The 21435-nt window shown below is 39.3% G+C and overlaps 1 protein-coding gene across 1 annotated transcript in view; it reads left to right on the plus strand.

Annotated features, from left to right (window-relative positions):
* The window catches only part of ntf3 (neurotrophin 3), a 47487-nt gene extending 32289 nt beyond the window's left edge, over positions 1-15198 (plus strand). The window contains exon 2 of the mRNA XM_075472560.1: positions 13524-15198. Coding sequence (XP_075328675.1) covers positions 13524-14378 — 855 coding nt within the window. The 3' untranslated portion in view covers positions 14379-15198. The remainder of the gene's footprint in view (positions 1-13523) is intronic.
* The last annotated feature ends 6237 nt before the right edge of the window (positions 15199-21435 follow it).

Consider the following 21435-nt stretch of genomic DNA (forward strand, 5'->3'; position numbering starts at 1 on the left):
AATAATGACCAACTGTTCTATGAGCTCTAAATTCCATTAAATTGTTCTACAACCAGTCCAGTCTTTTCAGAGTATAACATTGCCGTTTTTCATTTCTTGAAACTAGATATGGGTATAATCTTAAAGTTCCTCAGCCAAAATATAGACAATTTATGGGAAACATCCAGGGTTTTAAAAGTCTCTATATTGCCAAATTTTTTATATTAATCTTCACTAAGTAGGTGTCGTGCTTAAATCTTAACTTTTTAGGTTGCCTACACCCATTTAAATTGCAAGTGAGAAAGAAAGTTGAAAAATGGCCTCATAAATTACTCATAGCGGTATTGAAAGACATCCTAAACTGTGAAACAAGGTGAAAACCAAAAGAAAAAGCATGGCTTTGGTGATTAAGGTCTCGAAAAAATAAATTACGGCCTAGTCTCAAACTTTTTTCTTTTCTAATGAGGTTTAAACTTGTGCAGGATACGTAAACTGGGCTAGGACAAATGCTTTCTTGGATATTGGTATTCCTTGTAACTTTATTTCAGATTTAGTTGTATAAAAAACCACCCTGGATTCACTCCAAAAAACAAGAAAAAGTCACAAAACAGAAAACCTTGTGCTGATGAACACAAATTCAGTTCTATCAGAACCACTCTCGTCAAAACGAGACGAGAAACAGATAAATTTCAGAAGCTTATTCTGAATGCATACAATTTATGTTTGGCGGTATGGCTCTGTTCGGAGGAAGGTCCCGACTTTTCCATGAGCTCCATGGAAGCCAAGACAGGGAACAGCAGCATCCTCAGGTGGAGTGCCTTCCATTTGCTGTAAAGGCAACAAACCCCCTAGAACAGAGCAAGCAACAATGAACAACAGTATGACATTGTTTGGCAATGGAAAGTCGGTGGAGCAGGGGAGGTGGTGGGTGCAAGCAGAAAGCAAAAAAAAAAAAAGCAGTGACAGCAAACCAAGTTTAAATGAAGTGCCCCAAATGCCAGCATCCAATTGCGAGCAGCAGCTGATTACCCATAAGCGCAGCTGGTTGTGACAGCCATAAGGGTTGGGTCGGCGTCAGCCAATAGGCAAAGGGCGCGTTGACTAACGTGGTCTGCCAGAACTAACACGGTGCTCCATTTGTTTTTTTTCATATTACCCAGCATGATTTTCAAAGGACTTTGTTTGTGTCAGGGACAGACATTTTCAGCCAGTAATCCAGAAAGAAAAGCATATTTTGAGAAGAAACAATAACTGAAAACAAGGAAACAGCTACCAAAACAAGCAAAACATAATTTAAATTCAAGTTTTATTTATTAAATCCCTGGTTGGGACAGGATTCAAACTTGAAGCTGCTGGTAATCTTGACAATCACAGTAGCTCCATCAACCTCTTCTAACTGCAGACTTTGCCGCCTGTTAAACAACGTGCTTTTGTTAGTGTTTCACAAAATGGGGTGAGGATTTGCTCCTCTTTGTAGATATTTTTCTTTCAGGATGGAAAAAAAACCCATTGTGCTCGTGGACATGAATAAATAGATTAACTTTTAGGGAATGTTACATGTCATGCCAATGACACTGTTGTTGCTGTGTGTAGCTGTGTTTTGCAAGTCAAAAATAATTTCAAAGGTATTGTCATAGTTTCCATTATCACCAGTTTACGATAAGTATCTTTGTAGGTAGGGGTTCAAAGTTCTAATCTCATAGATTTTTTTTTTTTGACACTGCTTGGTAGAGAAAGTTTCATCTTCATTAGAACGGTAACCATAGCGGATTAATAGGAATAGGAACATTACAGCTCACTGTGGCGTCTCCATTTTGTTTTAAATGAATGTGACAATAATAAAGATCTAGAACGGTAAATCAGTGAGGTGCAAAAGGAGACTGAGACAGCCAACCACAGGAAACAGATACACAGCCTCCGTTCCTACACAGACAACATGATTGTCTTTTCACAAACTAAATAAAAAGTGAAAATACTTTTCGAATTTTTAAATCATAATTTAGCCAAATCTTTTTTCACTGCCTTTGCAAGTAAACTTAACCATCTAACTGGATACCAAAATAAATTTCACGAATGCTATATAAAGATTTACCCCATCAATTCTCATCGCTTTGTCCTGTCCTCTGTTTTCATCCTTTAATCCCACCTTCCTCGGCTATCCCCTCTTTCTCTAACTTCCCAAATTAAATCATGACGGCCACAATTAAAGAAGAAAACTTTTTTTTTCAATAATCCCAGAATTTTGAAGCAAACTCTCCTAACGGTGCTTGATCAAGCCCTCACATGCTGTCACATCTTTGGCTTGCGTGTCAGTGTGAGTCCAGGTAGAATTAAAGGATTTCATCTGTGCTTTATGTTGATGATTTAATTCCGCAGTTGCCCCAAGTGTCAAGTGAAGTTTCCTTAAAAGTGTTTTATGCTGCCAGGTGAGGGTAAGTTCAAGCAACACCTGCAGACAGGATTTGTGGAAAAGGAAGGCAATTCTTACAATACATTGGTATTGAGTATACACAGTCATGTGCTTATTTAGGGCCATGAGCTGTTGGCAGGAACTGAGAAGATTATATCATGTACGAGTGGATTGATGAGTTTGTCAAACATATGGTATTATTGTTGTGATCTCTGCTACAGAAATAAAAAAGGGTGACTTTTTGAGGCTTGCATTTGTCTTGTAGTTAGTCTTTCATCTATAATGTCCATGTTTACTTTTTTAATATAATCAAGATTGCACTTGCCTTAACATTGAGTTGTACAGTTGGGATCATTGTACGTACAGAGAGTAGTCAAATTTTAGTATGTCTAAGATTTACTCTGAATGACCTTTTACTTAAAGGGATATACTGTCTTTACATGTATGTCACACCATGGTTAGAGTCAGGGAAAACACATCGTTTTCATTTCCCATGTTGACTTAACAGATCAGCCATAATTCGATATACTCAGCCAGCAGCCTGTGCTTGTTGCCTGCTCATAGGATTTCTGTTCCTGCTGCCTATAAGTGCACAATGGCTTGCTCTGCAACCTGGAAAAAAATTCCAGAGTAAAACATGAAATCTAGTAAGATACATTTGTACACAGCTGGGTGGCACCGTGGTCACTGAACACTGAACATCATCATGTAGCAAGAAATGTGGGCAGCCGTTGAACCTATCGTCATAACCTGAACTGCTTCTGTATAAAAGGTATGCAAAGTTCAATCTAGGCACCCCTAGGGCACCTGAATTGACGGCCCTGAGCGGCAGAACAGTCAACATGGCTGCCACTCTTAGTCGTGGGTCTGCGAGTCAAGCAAATAATACAATCTTGAATTAAACGCTGCTGGGTTTGACTGGGATCATTGTAACCTACCAAAGACTCCTCAGACCACACAATTTACATCAGAAAATATTTTTTATCCTGTGAAAATTCACAAAGTCAAAGTCTGAAAAGATAAAAAAGCCTGAATGTCTGGCTTTGTCAGCAGAAATACCATGGCGAAGCCCCCGAGCAACCCTCAGGTTGTATAGACAGATCCGTTTTATCTAAACTTTTGTTATAAAATGTATAAGCATGGAAACAATTGTGATATAGAACCCACTGTGCAGCCCATGTCTACATGTGAGCCGTCATGAGAGCGTTACAAAGTTTTTGACGGCGTTTGCATGAGCCCTTTGTGCCACCTCATCATGGTCTCTAATAAGCTTTTTTCTGCTACCCCAAAGGGATCAGGTGTCATACTCTGAGGATTGTTAGTATTCAAGCCAAATTAAATGGTCAACAATTCAGAATTACCTCAGATCAACTTACATAAATAGCTATCCATCCATACCAGTTCCTTGGTTAAATTTTACTACAGGCACAAACCTATTAGATGATATTTAGATAGATTTAGATATTCAAGTGGACATACTGTAGCCTGGGTGCCAGCCAAACTTAGCCCCGCCCATAAAGGTTTTGGTCGGGAAGTTCGGTCTGGCTCTGCTCAGTTGGGAAATCATTATGCCCAACCAAGAATCGGTCGGACCAATCAGATTGCCAGGGCGGGCTTTATACGGTGATGGACAGATGATCAACAGGGACATTATCGACTACGTCACTAAAGAGAGCTTGGTTTGACTTCGTTTGAAACAAACATGGCTGCCGCTGGAGAGCTAGGGTGTGTAGATTCTGCCATCGAGTCTGTTCTACAGGATCTCCACATTGCATTCATTTTGAAAGACGAACAGAGGAACGCGATAAAGGCTTTTATCGTGCGTGCAGCTGAGTTCCTTTGACAACAAGTGTGTGTTGCTTAATCTACGTCACATACTACGTTGCTCTGATTGGTTGTGGGTCTATCCAATTGAGCGAAGAGGCATTTTTTCTCCTGGTTCGGTTGAAACACGCCCCATACTCAAATCTCTATTGAGCGGTATCAGACTCACATTCTGACTAGAATCGTGAGTATGACGTAGTCAGGCTAGACATACTGGTCCTATTCAACTCTTTTTCTGTGCTTGTTAGAAAGAGGAGTTGGTTAGAAGGAGCCAGTCTGAACCTGACTGTATGATCTTAATGGCAAAGATTAATTTTTACTTTAACTGTTCCATTTTTCATTTTGGCTGGTAAATTAATGCGAGTCACATGTGAGTATTGTAGTTGTGTCGAGCAACATAGTTTCATCCATTTCTGTAATTATATGGTAAATGGACTGTACTTGTATAGCGCTTTTCTAGTCTAGCTGACCACTCAAAGCGCTTCTAACTGCATGCCACATTCACCCATTCACACACACTCATACAGCACGTCTATGTCTATACACACACTACGTGCTTTCTAATCATTCACACACACATTCATACACCAATGGATTTATCGGTAGGCAACGTGGGGTTCAGTGTCTTGCCCAAGGACACTTTGACATGTAGCCCGAGGAAGCCAAAGTCGAACCACCGACCTTCCGATTGGTGGGCGACTGCTCTTCCTCCTGAGCTACAGCCGCCTCAGGGCACTGTTCCATCTGAAAGTCACATGAAAAATAGGTTTTCCCTGAACTATCTATTTAAGGCTATAATGTGCAATATTTCACGTTGTCTATTAAAAAATTTGAGTCTTATCATTCACAAGTATTACCTCAATCGTTATTAATTACCTCCATCACAAAAGTGCAGTGTTCTTATATAATTTATATTCAGCATGCGAATGTACATAACAGTGTTACACCCCAATGAATGTCTCCATGTCGCTCCGCCATTTTAAAACTACGGGATTTGTAGAAGGACATGTCATCCGCTTCGCCCTTTCCGTTTCCACATTTCGATACTTTTGTGATGGAGGTAATTAATAACGATTGAGGTAATGCTTGTGAATGATAAGACTCAAATTTGTTAATAGACAACGTGAAATATTACACATTATGGCTTTGAGAGTGGGACACAGTGAATTTTGAAAAAACATTCTTCATACTTCTCATATGAGTGAGAAAGTTGGTTTAAGAAGAACTGTAAAGCTCACTAAAGAAATCCTGATGACATCCTAAAAAACACAACAGGCTGGCAACAGACAAGAGTCGACAGTTTTCTGACCTCAACACAAAGAGCACAGAATCTCGTGACTTGTACATGAATGTGAGGAATCTCCTGACAGCTCCCCAAGGCTTAAATGTTTCTTCTTGTCAGAACCTGCTTATTTAATCATTTACATTGGAACAACGTGCGTTTAGTCATGAAGGTAACCAGCCTGGACGGAATCAGTGTTGACGTGTTAGTGGTTACTCTAAACCAAAGGAATGCATCTGTGATCTGAATTGCCTGATCTAGTTGGCAAAAACTTTTATATTCTTTTGAAAATCTTCAATGAGATAATTTGTTTCTAAAGTTAAAGGGAAGCACTGATTTAAACCACAATCGGACTTTTTAAGCAGCCTTTTGAAATTGAAAGTATGATTTCAGTGTTTTTTAGCAACTTTTGAACACAATCACTTTCCTACCTATACTATATCTGTTGTATTTTGAAACATCTATGTTACCATGGATGAAAATTCTCATCATGTGACTATTGACAAATAAATGTTCTGCACATTTTGATTGTACTCTGCTGCTTTAAAGTAGTAACACTGAAGAATTTGTTAATTGTTTTGCTTTTTGGCCCCACTACCATAGTGGGATATAACACCATAAATCTCCTTGTGAGGCCAACAAGTCTATAGCATAAGCATACATTTTTTTTGTCAGGTTGAAGAGGCCATAAACGTGCAATCAAAATCCCAAAAAATGTCAAGGGACCGTAAAAAAAGTGGTGTGGTGCTGGAATCCAAAGTCGTGAACTGTGGTATCTCAGCCCCAGGCTACTCTAGGATAGTTTCAGGACCAGTAATGTCCACAACAAGTTCAAATGCTTCAAAACAGAAGCACGTAGTTTTAAGGTTCTCAAAATTCCTTAGTATTGCTTTAATGATGGCTTTGCTCTTGTCCTTATTGCCAGGATTAGAACTATTCCAAACCACGTTTTAAATTGAAAGAAAACAGTTTTTTTCATTTCCAGTTTTTGTTCAGGCAAGAACATACAACTACTTTCTAAACACATTAGCCAATAAGATTGTTTGGTTGTGGGTAGAAATCAAAACTAATTTCTGATCAGGCTGCCTCATGATTGCCTCCCATTGGAGGTTTTCCGGGTTGCTTCGATTAGGAGGACACCCCAGGGCAGACACAGAAATTGCTAGAGAGGGAATATCTATCCTTTCTGGCCTGGGAGTGCCCCTGCCTCCACGATGAGGAGCCTGAGAGAGGGATGACTGGGTTTCCCTCCTGGATCTGATGCCTATGCGACCCAACCTCATTTAAGTGGTAGGAAATGAATAGATGATCAAAGAGACAGATGGATTAATAGCTGGACAGATGGGACTGTGACAGTGTGGCTCGATAAGCAGACACGGTTCCTTTAGGATCCCAAGTCTTTTTATGGCACACACTCTACTATAGGATCATAACTAGTCCTTTATCACGGTCTCATGGTTAATTGTAACACAGTAATGAAAGAAAAATCAATGGGCTTGTGCTCACTGATGGACTTTTTACCATGAAACCCTGCATGAAATTTAAAGCAACATTTTTCAGATGCAGGCTTTTTCAGTGCCTACAGCATGCTTGTGTTTTCAATAGATTAGTCGATAAGTCTTTGTAAGATGGTCTATTTTAAGGCAAGCCACGATGCCCAAACCCAGTCAAGTAGTTTTAAGCCGGAAGCCAAACCAAACAGTGAGTGAGAACAGAAAAATGAAGTGCAAAACTTGAATTGAATTAAAAAATTAAATTAAGTGTATGATTAATTTGGGTCAGATGGGAGGCAAAACTGAGTTTCCTCTATGACAGTCATGTGAATAACAGTACTTGCCACACAGTCTCTAAATAATTTGCTATTTAAAACTAGTAAATTACCCTCTTTTTCCACTTTATGTCAGAGAGGAATAAGGGTTTCTGGGTGGACTAACATCAGCACAATCTGTGGCTTCATACCAATCATTTAGCATTTAGATTTTTTGGTGCATTAGCATCCCTCAGCCTTACCCTTTATTCACTTATCTCTCTTAGACTAAAACTTTTACTTGCCTAAATTCATCCCCCAACTTGAAGCTGTTGTGTTACTGGTACCTAATGGCTCAATTCCCAAGCCCCGTCTTTATGTAGTGTTAAGGACAGCATTCTCAACAGTGCCTGCATGCAGACATATTTTCCTAGAATTTGCAAAGAAGTTAAAGGCAGGATACACTGCAAGCACAGTCTGAATACCACCCTACCACCCTGCCACCCGTAAAAGTTATTGTTATCCAGCACAGCCTCATTATCCTTCAAGACTGTCAGCATCATAAACTTTGATGATATAAAACCTTTTATGGCAGTGATTATGGCAGCAGGAAGGGAAAACGATTGACTCTGGGAATGCTAAGTGTGTTGCTCCATAACATATGTTTATTAATACATTTTTGGATTTAATGTTAAGTGAAAACTTAAAGGTGAATTCACTCTAATATAAAGCAGTTAATGTCACATCGTCAGAACTTCATGTCTTGTTCAATCCAGATGAATCCAGGTGGGTTCCTAAACTAAGAATGTATCTTCTGTGCTGCATACTTTAATGCGAATTAGACTTTGTGATATTATTGTTGGCTTTGACTTTGTCTTTCAATTAAGTGCTTGTGTTTCCTTGCAGTGTTGCCAGGTTCAGCATTTTTTTTTTCTCCGAAGGACTTCTTTTATGTAAATGGTTGCATAATTGCTTTTGGGGTCGTTTGCGTTAGTTTGTTCGATTCAAGCTATTTTTAATAGGCTATCGAACAAGGAAAAGGCCAATTCTGGGCTTCAGTGTATACAACAGAGAATGACAGGGACACTGCTACTGTGTCCAGTATACAGCAGAGTACAGTCTGATTGATGGGGCACTAATATGAAGCTGAGCAGCTTTTAAAAAAAATGATACTCTGTTTCAATGGCATACTTCTACACCTCCTCCCCATCTCCTGCACCAACACCACCATTACCCTCTCCACATTCAATATTTTCACCATCCGACCAGAACATTGCTGACTGGAACAAGTGATGTATTTTTCTTTGTGTTCACCTATCAGTCTACTCAACCCTCACCCCCTACACCGCTCCACTTGGACAAAACATGAGAACTACTCAACGCTTCTATGTTTCTTTGATTCTCTTTGATTATTTATTTGCTTTTTTTGTAAAGTCAGCTTTTGGGATCCGTTTGATAAAATTACTACAAAAAAAAAAGAAAAATTCAAAAGGTAACACACCCTATGTTACACAAGTGGATTCAAATGAGGTCTCATAGCTTGTTTACTTCGTAATTATCGGCTAATAAGACTAGAATTCATTTTCACACTGTCACCGTGGAGAAGTGGCAATTGAATACCCAAATGTAGGAAACAGCATCCCGGATGCAAACAGATGGGGACCAAAGTCTTTGATTAAAACAAAACTTAACCTAAACTTAAATACAGAGGGACTGATGAGACAAGTGGGTACAGCTGTGACAGATTGAGTGGAGACAGGTGTGAAAGTGGAGCTGAGGACAAAACAGGGGAAAAGACTAAGGCAACTGGGGACATCTTGGGTTAATTACAGGATATAAACACGGGAGCGAATGCAGGTGTAAAGTACAAACAAAAATACCAACCAAGACCACAGAATAGAGAGTAAATCAACTAGGCACTAATCAAACCACAGAAGAGACTGTCTCATCTTCTTTTGAATGTCTATATTGATAATTGATTAAACCTGCTAAATAACTGTGGAAGAGGATGTATAGTTGGTCGTACCATAATTAACCAGTTGATGTATGCAGATGATTTAGTTGTTTTTTTTTAGGCCATATAGTGTTGGCCTTCAACAGTCATTGAGGGTCTGATATCAACTACAATGCAAAGAAGAGTAATATGATTATATGAAATAGGGAGGATAGTAAATGAGCATTTCCTGACTTCTCTCTATCTTGTATTGTTTTTAAAGTGTGCACTGTGATTAAATATCTCAGACATTATATAACTGACGACCTGACTGATGATATGGACATCTACAGATAGTGCCTTCTAATGTGTGCACAAGCTAATGTGCTTATACATAAGTCTAGTATGCTCTCTGTGCTCAGTGAAGATTGCACTTATTAAAGCATATTGTACCCCTATGTACACTGTCCATTTGTGGCTTTGCTACAGAAAAAGCAGTATGTGGAAACTCTCTGTAGCATATAATGATGGAATGAGGCTGTTGCTTAAGTTACCAAGATGGAGCAGTACAAGCCAAGTGTTGGTGGACCCACTTACAATGCTGTATTGTGCAATTTCATGTACATGCATATGCCGGTTAATGGAACATCATCGACGGACCCTGTCTTAACTAGCCAGTGGAACCACTGGCGTTTTAGCCTTTATGTGACTTTCTGACTTTTTTTTTTATTTCAATTTTGCTATGGACCTACCTATTTGTCGCATGAAGAGAAAAATATATATATTTTTTTAAGTAAAGGTCTTAAATAAGCCTAATTCATTGAAATGCCATGATTTATGTATTATTGACCTGTCCACTTGGAGATATTATGTCATATTTTGCTTCATGTCTGTGTTAAAAACAGGCTTTTTAAAAGAAATAAAATAAAATGCAAAGGGTTTATTGATGGAATAAGCACATCACAAGTTGTATTGGACTGAAGGAGGGTAAAGCAGGTTGCCTGAAATGTTATGAGGGAATGTTGCCTGGTTGCATTACTTGCATGTGAGTCGAGTTATTCTAGCAACTAACAACTGAGTAGAATTCCATACATCTATAATGAGGGGATGGATGACGTTTCCAATAAAAGTGAAGCAGTGAAGTTGAGAAAGAGAGGTAGTTTTTCGTCAGCAGACACGGGTGCTGTGCACTCCCATTTCTGGTCCTTATATTTATGCTTGGTTTTCTGGCTGCATGCTGAGTCTTTATGGATACAATACAGACTGAAACCTGGTGTCAGTTTTCCTAGCCGCTTTCACGCATGCACTGGAGTCCCTGAAATGTTCTGGAGATGGTTCTGGAATGGTGGCAAGTTTGTCCTTTCTGCTGACCATGTGTGAAAATCAATTATTGAAAAAAAGAAATAAGCACTTGTACAAATATTGAATTGCTTATTAAAAACCTGGAGGTATTTGGTTCTAGAAAGATGAGATGGAGGAACTGACAACATTCCGAACACAATTAGGCAGCTGTTGTCAAATAGAAAGCCGAAAGTGGAGGAATGTGACTGTAGTTGGAGGCTGTTAGTGTGAACTAAAATTAGTCAGTCAACTTTCCATGTTGAAATTTAATCTGAATGACAAACAAGCAAGCCATTCTGCATATTCTTTTTGTAGAATTTTTGTCAACTGTTGCTCTGAATGTAGAGTGGTTTTCTTTCAATTAGATTAGAACATTGCCTGTTCAAACCTCAACTTCCCAACCTGTCAGTGTGTTCCACAATTGTAAGTTGATTCAAAGCATTTGCTAAACATGTGAAATATCATTTAGATTTTAGTCTTCGTACACCCCCCTGACAAATCTGTCATTTGTTGTTATTGTTGTTTCTTTTAAAGTTCCAAAGCCAATTTTTTAATTTATTAATTATGGCGATTTCAGGATATCATAATATAATGAGATAAGTCTTCGTTTGAGAAAAAGGTTCTATCATGCAAATGTAGGCTTGCTCAGAAGTCAGTAATTTTAATATCAGCTTGATCAACAAAAGAAATACAAAGGAATCAAGATGGTGCCCCGTGTGTTTCTAAAGAAGCGAGTTAAGTACTGCATGCTTAAAGAAGGATGGAAAACAGCCAGTGGAGTTATGTAAAGCAGTTAAGATAGTCACCAACAATGTCAACAAGCTCTCTTAAAGAGCCAGTGGGCAAAAAGAACATAATAAAGGTTTCATTTTCATTCATCTCTTTTAAATTGCCCAAACAGTCTCTAACTTGTCGAGTCTGGAAGTATTTTCTACAAGTTGCAACATGTTTATTCCCATAACAAATGCATTTTTTGGCAAGGACAACCACATATACAATACTGCTGGTGTTTACATTGTGGAAACATAGTTGAAACCCAAACTATTTAAGATTTTCAAACTCTGACAATAAGTAAGCCCTTACACCTGTGGCTACAATTTGGAGAGTATCTTCTCGGGTTCATTCAAGATTGACCTGACTGATAATGGCAGCTTCTTTAAAAAAAGAAAAGAAACCACACACATAACAAATCTAAAAGAAAGACCTTCTGTATTGGTATCCTTTTTCAGTTCTCAGGTTTTATTTATGGGGTCTTTAATGAAACCAAAATGCTCAAACAGTATGTAAAAACTAACACCACTCCATGATTTAGTAGCTTGTAGAACAACTTTTAGCTGTAAAAACTTTAAGTAATTGTTTTCTGTATCACAATTTTGTGGAAGAATTTTGCCCCACTCTTTTTTTCAGAATTCAATCAATCAATCAATCAATCAACTTTATTGTCATTACAGCTTACAGCATAACAAAATTTAGTTCCGGTACACCCATCCAGGAGACAGGCGACCATGGCCATGCGCCCTGTGAAGAGTGTTGCCAGGATTGTTTCAGTGCACTGAGGTTTACAGAACTTGTTTATGCAAAACTCTCTTAAAGGATAAGACCGGTTTTTTGACATTGGGCCCTTGATTTCACATTATAACATGATGTTCTACTCACCCCTGCTTGTTGTTGAACATTTGGAGCTGTTCCAAAGATATTCGCGAGGCGTCTGGCTGCTCTCTTGAGATATTTGGCCATGAAACGGTTTCCTATGGGCAAGCTTATACAGGCACAAACTATGCTGTTTATAATTTATTAATTACTCTACACTAGCACTGATAACGTGGAGGTGCGTCGCTTACTTAAAAAAATCTGGGTTACTAATTTTGAATTTTAGCCGAATGAATAAATAGGCAGCAGGTCTGTGGGCTGTCTGTGGCAGTAGCACAACGAGGACGTCAGTAACACCCACTTTACGACAAAAAAAAAATCAAAATTACAGTAACCCGGATTTTTTTAAGTAAGCGACGCACCTCCACGTTATCAGTGCTAGTGTACAGTAATTAATAAATTATAAACAGCATAGTTTGTGCCTGTATAAACTTGCCCATAGGAAACCGTTTCATGGCCAAATATCTCAAGAGAGCAGCCAGACGCCTCGCGAATATCTTCGGAACAGCTCCAAATTACCAACAACAAGCAGGGGTGAGTAGAACATCATGTTATAATGTGAAATCAAGGGCCCAATGTCAAAAAACCGGTCTTATCCTTTAAGGTCCCACCACAGCTTTTCAATCAGGTTGATGTCTAGACTGGACCATTGCAACACCTTGATTCTTTTATTTTTCAGATGTTCTGTTGTAGAATTGCTGCTGTGTTTGGGATGATTGTCCTGTTTCATGACCCAGTTTCAGCCAAGCTTCAGCTGTCGGACAGACGGCCTCACATTTCACTCCAGAATACTTTGGTATACAGAGGAGTTCATGGTGGACTCGATGACTGCAAGGCGTCTAGGTCCTGTGGCTGCTAAACAAGCCCAAATCATCAGCCCTCCACCACCGTGCTTAACAGCTAGTATGAGGTGTTTGTGCTGATATGCTGTGTTTGGTTTCCTCCAAACGTGCTGCTGTGCATTATGACCAAACATCTCCACTTTGGTCTGTCCAAAGGACATTGTTCCAGAAGTTTTGTGGTTTGTTCAGATGTAACTTTACAAACCTGAGCTGTGCTGCCATGTTCTTTTTCAAGAGACTTTCTTATGAGAGCAGTAATAGTAGATTTTCTTGAAGAAACTGCCTCTGGATTTGGCTTTAACTTCAAGACCTGCTGAGGACCAGACTGTTCATTACGCCCGGTTACATACAACCTTAGAACTGCCATTAGTTCTTTTCACATGACTGTACATGATGTAGTTCTGTATTTATACTTGAGTGACTTATGATTCCAATCAGCATGGTAAATAGGTTTTATTTGCTATATAAACCAACTGTGTAGCATCTTTTAAAAGTGTCTCTTTTTCTGTTTGCAGATCTTACAGGTGAATCTAGTGATGTCCATCCTGCTTTATGTTATGGTCCTTGTGTACCTCTATGGTATTCAAGCAACCAACATGGACAGCAGCCGCCAGGGACAACAGCAGCAGCAGCCGAGTCCCGACCCTTTAAACTCTCTCATAATCCAGCTGCTTCAGGCTGACCTGACAAGAGGGAAAATCAGAGGGAACCAGAGCCAGCAGGGGAAAGACAGGGACACGCAGCCACCTATCCTGAGTGCAGATTTTCCTCTCGAGGAGCAGGGTGATGCGGAGCAGTGGGGGGCATGGGGTCGCAGTGATAGTATGATCGACCAGCAGGGGATGCTGTTGAACTCAGACCTCCTCCGTAAGCACAAGCGATACAATTCACCTCGGGTGCTGCTGAGTGACCGGCCCCCACTGCAACCACCGCCATTGTACCTGGCGGATGATTTCGTGAGCAGTGGGCCAGATGGAGTGGCAGCAGGGAACAAGACACGAAAGAAGCGGTATGCTGAGCACAGGAGCTACCGTGGGGAGTATTCTGTTTGTGACAGCGAGAGCCAGTGGGTGACAGACAAAACCCAAGCTGTGGACACTAAGGGGGAACCTGTGACTGTTCTGGCCAAAATTAAAACCAGTGCCACGCAGGATATCAAACAGTACTTTTATGAGACGCGCTGTCGGACTCCCAGGCCCTTCAAGGGGGGCTGCAGGGGCATCGACGAAAAGAACTGGAACTCACAGTGCAAGACAACGCAAACATATGTCAGAGCACTAACACAGATTCGCAATTCAGTGGGCTGGAGGTGGATACGCATTGATACTTCCTGTGTCTGTGCATTATCGAGAAAACGTCGTAGGACGTAACCATAACAGTAGAGCTCTGCTGGGGACTACCTGTATGGAATTCTACTTCCTGTATTGGATTTTATTTCTTGTCCCAGTGCAGGATTATGTGTCATGGCGAGCAGCACAATTTCGCTGAAGAAATCATGGGTCCATTTAAATGATATTTCACCTCATTGTGCTGCAACATGGAGCAGCGCTGCTGTGACGGAGGAACTGTCTTTAGAGGTGTGGGAGTGTGAGGCAGATTTGTAGATATAAATTATTTAAATTATATGAAATGCATGTAGTTTATACATGTTTATCTATCTATATATGATGTATGAATATATGTGTGTTATTTATTGAAAGACGTCTTCTTCAAAAGCAAAAATTGTTAAATAAAAAAAAGGAATGAAACAAGCTATGAACTTGCTATGAGACTATAATACAGAGCTGGGCTGCAAAGGTGCTTCACAGTGAGACTTTATATGTGCCTTGACTGGTGTTGCTGCTGAGCAGAGAAATGTTAACCACTGATGCCGAAAATGTTTTGAATGTGAACCTAAAAGTGATCGCGCTGCAGGGACCAATCCTGTCCTGCTGATCAATACGGAGTCCAAATTTTACGCACTGTACAACCAAAACAGAGATTTGAGATTTCTCACCAAACATATACCTTTCCACTGTCTTCACTATTGGCACTACTGTTATGATTTGATGCACAACAGGTCCATTCACTCCTCTTGGAGAAAGTTCTGACAAATAGAAATAGATATTCTCAAGGAATCTCCTGCGATGGACTGGCATAGATCCATGAAAATGCAACTGTTTGGTTTTCCACTCACCAAATGGATTCCGTGTTCACCAAGTTTTACTATCACCTGGTGTCATGAGCTGTTTTTGTTTCTTCCTTTTAATAAAAACCTATATTTCTTAAAGTTGGAAACATTTGATTAACAAATACTCATCTCAAATTACTATGGTGCCAAAGGTAAGATTCTTGTTGTTTGACCATAGCACATTTCTTTAATAACTGATGCAGCCCGTTTTACAAATCTCTTTTGATCTTCCCAGCTTACAGATCAAAACGTACTCTTATAAAAGGGAGTGAACTTTTTTTTTTTTTTCTGCTGTTGTGTGAAAAGCTTTGTTACTGCTTAGATTGATAACGTCTGTGTCGGTCAGAAAACCCTTCACAGAAGGTTAGCAATATTCTGTGTTTGTCTTAGAGTCAACAAAATCCTACTAACATAACCAGCACGTTGTCATCTCATCACACACTGCCACTTGCTCAAGAGCCTTTTGAGTCAGTTTTTAGCAAAAGGGGTACCATCATTTTCTGACACACATGCCACATTGGACAAAGGCCAAATGCAGCATTTCAGCACAAACACCTAATACCAACTGTAAAGCATGCTGGGGGCGTGATGATTTGAGCATGACATGTAGCCACAGAACCTGAACACATTGCATTCAGTATTCTCGGGTCAAATATGAGGTCATCAGTCCAACAGCTGAAGCTTGGTTAAATTTGACACACACCGGCAAGCTGACAAAAAAAGGAATAGGATAAATGCAAATAAATGAACGAATGAAAATCCAGACCTCAAAATGAGAAGTGCAAAAAGAAAATTGCTCACACACCGCCACGGGCTGAAGTTGTATTATAAAGAAGAGCAACGCGTTCTCATTCCTGACTAGTGACATGCTGCTGCTTGGGTAAGAGCCGTTTTTGTAAGTTTTCAAGGTACTGGGTGCCTCTTTAGCATCACTTTCTGATGCACAGGTGTTCATGCTACAGCTGCATACTGTCAGTTACATTGTCAGTTCCTAGGGTTTTTAGTTCTGGTCCCTGCCTCTCTGCTGCATTTTCTCCAATCTCTCTTCGTGCAAGTTTGTATTTCATGAAGGCCACAAAGAAAAAAGAAAAAGAAGACACACTCTGCAACTGTTACATTAAAGGTCAGGAAACGCTGCAGGTCCAAAAGTGATGCTTTAGAGTTACCGTGTACCTTTAAAGTCGATGAAGAGAATGGCTTGAATGACCAAAACCAGCAATGTACAGATTGTAATGAAAGTGTTGTCAAACACTCATTGATGCACGAAGGATATTACAGATGAGTAAAAAAATTAAAGGAAAACTTAAAACCATGAAGGCATGATTTGCATCTACTTGTACTTCTAGAGGAAGTGAAACTGCAATCAACATAACTGATCTGAGTAATCACCTTTATCTTTGAAACATTTGAAATTCCCTCACCAATATGACACAAAGGATTGCTTTTGATGATTTAATGGATATCAAAATTATATTAATCCTGTGTTCTTCACAGTCACCAGATCTCAACAAAGGAAAACAGCAATGAAAGATTTTCACCCACTGACATAAAAACACTAAATGAGAAAATAGCATTTCCAAGCAGAGTGCCACAGTCTTGTAGAATCAATATAATCTATAAAAGAATCAATTGTCACCCCTCTGTGTGCCTTCACTACGAATAAATGGGTTTGGGATTGAATCTCCCAAGCAGGAAGTCACTGAATGAAAGACCTTTACATGGTTACCTTTTATATTTCCAAGTTAATCACAATCATATGAGATCTACTTATATTTGCTATAAATAGTTACACTGAAGCACAAAGAGCTCACAGTTCAGCCGGTGAGAGGTCAACAGTGATGTCTAATCAGAGGACTAATCAATAGTAATTTATTCTGCTCTCTGATCAGATGTTTTACACTTCAGCTGCAATACGGAACAAAACATAAAAAGAAAGGCCAAGGGGCATCAATGGTGAAAAAAATTCACATTCTCGGGATGAAATAATTACCAAAAAAGTTATCCAGATACCTCATATCCTTTCACTCAATTGCAAAGTATAGTTCTCACTAAATACTAACTCTCAACTAACTGTGAGACTAATACAGAATGGATGCTAGAAGTATCCAAGGGACCCACAAAATGGCTTCCAGCGTGTACCATGAATGCAGGATGAATTCAAATCAAAACTCTTTGATGGTTATCACTGTAGCGACCCTATAATCTCATTTTAGTCATTGTTTTCAGAGTTGGGAAAACCCCAAAAAGGCAGCTGCAGAGCCAGAGCTTATAGTCATAATTTAAGACCAAACTATTCTGAGTATAAATGGGATATAAATTATATTTTTCCTCATTATTTATTTGCTATACTTAGGAGGTACGTTTCAAGCCAAAACATGGACAACAAAAGACAATGCTTGTGTCAGACAAAGGGCTTGAGAGACAGCAGTAATGAAGACAGCAACTAATAGGTTAATTATTTGGACAGTCCTCTCAAAGACTTGTTTAAAAGACAAAAAAAAAAAAAAATTGGCACAAAACAGGAGATCAACAGAGACAGAACAGCAGTAAAACAACAAGAAAATTAAATTAAATCCAGCTACAGAAACCCATCGGGGACAACGTGATTGATATTGATATGAATCAGTCATTATCAAATTCCTCAGAGGTTACTGCTGAGGATTGAGATCTTTGCGATAAGAGTAACAGTATGTTGTGTATTCTGTGGTTTATAAGGCAAAGCATTTATTCACACACATGGAAACTTATTACGCTGTACTGTAAGGCAGCAGGCTGGTTTCCAAGAAGGAAAACTTTCACAAACTAATGTTAGGATTTTTTGGGGGAAGAAAGCCATCCACAGCTCACTGAAAAGATCACTGGGCTGCTTTTAAGACTCATCTAGGAGGGATTAAACTCAGCATGTGTTCCTTGGCTTCTGAAGGGAAAACACATACAGTAACAGTCAAAAGTTTGGACACTACTTATATATGTTGAATGAGCCCAAACATTTCACTGGTATCGTATGAAAATATGTTTTATTCATGGAACTTGCCAAATATATGAAGTCATAAGTTGATGTTTCCAAGAGTCTCTTGGCAGTGTACTCTATAATGCTTTCTGATGCCTCCATTCATGTGCAAATCATTGTTTGAACGACTACAAACTTTTTGTCATTTTTACATCTAATTTGAAATTTGTTCGCTATCCTGACATTGCTGCTAAACATCAATACAATGTGTTTCAGCATCATATAGCGCCAATTTACAGCAAAAGCCATCTGAGGACAGTCTACAAAAAGAAACCCAGCAATTTTATCAGAGCAAGCCCTTGGCGATGAGGAAAGGAAAAAGTCTGGGGCTGTAAAGATTGACCTAATCGAATTGGAACTCAGATTTAATGTTAAAGATGCAAGAATATCGGTATGTGGACCCCTTGATTAAATTTTCCGTAAATTTGTGGAATGTATCAATTCCACTTTTAAAATTTGGTTGACTTTGGTTACTCTCTACTGTCTACTATCTACAGGTGATAGCATCGTATACACACACACTATGGTTTGCTTACAAATTAAAAACAAATTTCTGACCGATGCTGACATTGCTTACAATGGCCAAAGATTTACACACTTATTATGTGGTTGAGAGTGACGGATTAGCACATAAAAGAGCTGAAGTAAAAGTTTAACCAAATAAAGAACCAGTACCTTAGTGTACTTGTTCTATCATTTGTAATAACTCTTTTATTAAACATATCTAGTTGAAGGCAGTTAAGCTATACCTCATTTACAGAAATGGCTTCTTTTCATTTAGAATGGAAACTGAGGCTACGGCTACACGAAAACGAAACGAGGTTTTTTTTGAAAACGGGTACGAAAATTATTGCGACCACACGGAAACGCGCTGCTGTCCAGACGAGAACAGATGAAAACGATGAAACGATGCAGTACACACGCCGCTGTGTCACACCACGCTGTGAGACAATAGAGAAGTGTTAAAATTGGCTCCCAGCGTCAACGTGTGACTGACGCAAAAACGTTTTAGCTGTAACAATGGAAACGAAACGAGGCCGTTTTCAAACTTTCCCACTCTGGAACCCGTTTTCAAAAACTATCGTTTTGGGGTAGTGGGAACGCCGGCTCCGTGTGGCCGCGACAGCGAAACGATAAGAAAAAGTATCGTTTACAGTGAAAAACGTTTCCGTGTAGCCGCAGCCTGAATCTCTACATTTTACCGATGTTAACATATGTATTAGACTAGACTGAATCACCCTGTGTAAAAATGGCCCATATCGGATCATCCTATAAGGGAAAGATCAACACCCAGAACCAAACTCAAGCAGGATGGTCAACTGCCTAAAGTGGTTGGGGGTGTGAGGAAAGGGAAGGAAATATAACAGTAGGAGAGATATGATGACAACAACAAACTAACAAAAAAAGTGTTCCTAATTGGGTCTGTAACCAGAGATACTTGATGGTAGAGAAAACTATGAAGAGACACAAAGTTAGGGACATTCAATGAAATGGAATTCGTGGGAAAATTCAAAATGAGAGAGAAAATTAAATGCAGAGGGGAGGTATCGCTAGATATTCCCATACAAATTGGGCTTAAAGATGACAAAGAAATGGTTCATCAAATGGTTCCATGGTACATCCACCAAAGCTTGACTGACTGACAGCCTACTGTCCCTACTCAAGCAAGTTAGGTCAAAAAGAATAGAATAAATGATGGGAAACAACAAATGTATGGGTAAACCCTTCCAGTAGACAGTGTCTAGGACAGGAAATCCCTGAACACCCTCTAATCCACAGCAGCATCTGTGATCTACAGGATTGTTTCATCTCTAAGACTGGAAATGTCTGTGCCACAACATACAAGTCAAGTCGAAGCAAAGCTCTTACGCAACTTTTAATGGATTCTTCTGCGTAAGTGTTTGTTCTCAGCCTTTGGTATTATCACATTGAACTGTGTGAACCAAAGAGCACATGTTTCCTGCAGGCAGTTGTGATCCAAATTGAAAAACTTGTCTGTCTTTGGCTATTTACCAGATTAAAACATGCTGGGAGCACTGAATGGAAATGGGACGGTCTTCTTTTGCAGAGTAAAATCTCCAAAACATGCCTGGTTTCTTTCAACCACAACCATGATCATGCCATAAAATGAAACATTAAAGCAGTCATAAATTTAACCAAACAGTGTCCCTGCGGGTAACCAAGTCCTCAATTTAATCAGGCCGATTAACCTTTCCTGATCAAGTCATTAAATTTAACCAAACCATAACGAGAGGATCAGACGGAGGTTGTATTTTTTTAGTGAGAGTTTTGTAAGGAAAAAAATGAAAGACATTTTAGTGCTGAGAGGAACTTAGGATCAGAAAATGTTTCCATGTATTATCGTCTAATGCACTTGTTGGAAGTGAGAGCAGTTATGGATTTTAATGTGTCGGAGCAAAAGGACATTTTCATTAATATAATCTTGGTTATTTCTGTTCATTGTTAAAATGTAAACATTTAAATGTTTCTTCTATCTACGTTATCGGACTGGAGACTAAACAGGATGCTCTGAAAGCAAACAAGCATGAGTGCATGTACTTCAAATCATGAGACCTAAGTTCGAAACCAGACTGGGACTTGTTTCTTTCTTCCTGTCGTTCAGTTTTTAATTTCCTTTGAACTCACTTTAATTTAAAGTTTAGTTCCATTTCCACGTCCTGTCTGTTTAAGTTTAGGCACCACAATCACTTGGTTAGGTTTAGACTAAAAGAAAACAAACTGTTCAGTTAGAAAGGGTTAGGAAAAGGTTGAGATGTGGCTCATAAAACCATAATATTGACTCACTGAATTGTTTAATCTCCCAAAATTACACTATAATATAATATTTGAGCATATCTTCTGACATAACAACCCTGAGTGAACCCATAGCTGTAAAAAGAGGCACAGTTTTACTGAAAAAAAATCACCATGACAAGTCACTCCACAGTTATAAACCTATAAAAAGACATGCTCATTTATATTTATGAGAACAAGATGAGGCTGGGATGAGTTTCCTTTTGCCTTTTGAAAAATTTACAACGCTACACTTTATGATCAACATATTACGATGTCAACCATGCGGAGAGTACAACTGGTTATGAGGTCACCCACTGATTACCTTTCACCAAAGCATGTCACAAAATGCGACAAAATCATTTTGACCTCTCGTGATCACCATAAGACCTCTCTGGTATTCCTGTTGTCCACAGGGAGGACACTGAGCCCTCCTTCCCACCTAAAGTTGTGA

The sequence above is a fragment of the Odontesthes bonariensis genome, chromosome 8 (genome assembly GCF_027942865.1).
Source record: "Odontesthes bonariensis isolate fOdoBon6 chromosome 8, fOdoBon6.hap1, whole genome shotgun sequence".
NCBI classification, from domain to species: domain Eukaryota; kingdom Metazoa; phylum Chordata; class Actinopteri; order Atheriniformes; family Atherinopsidae; genus Odontesthes; species Odontesthes bonariensis.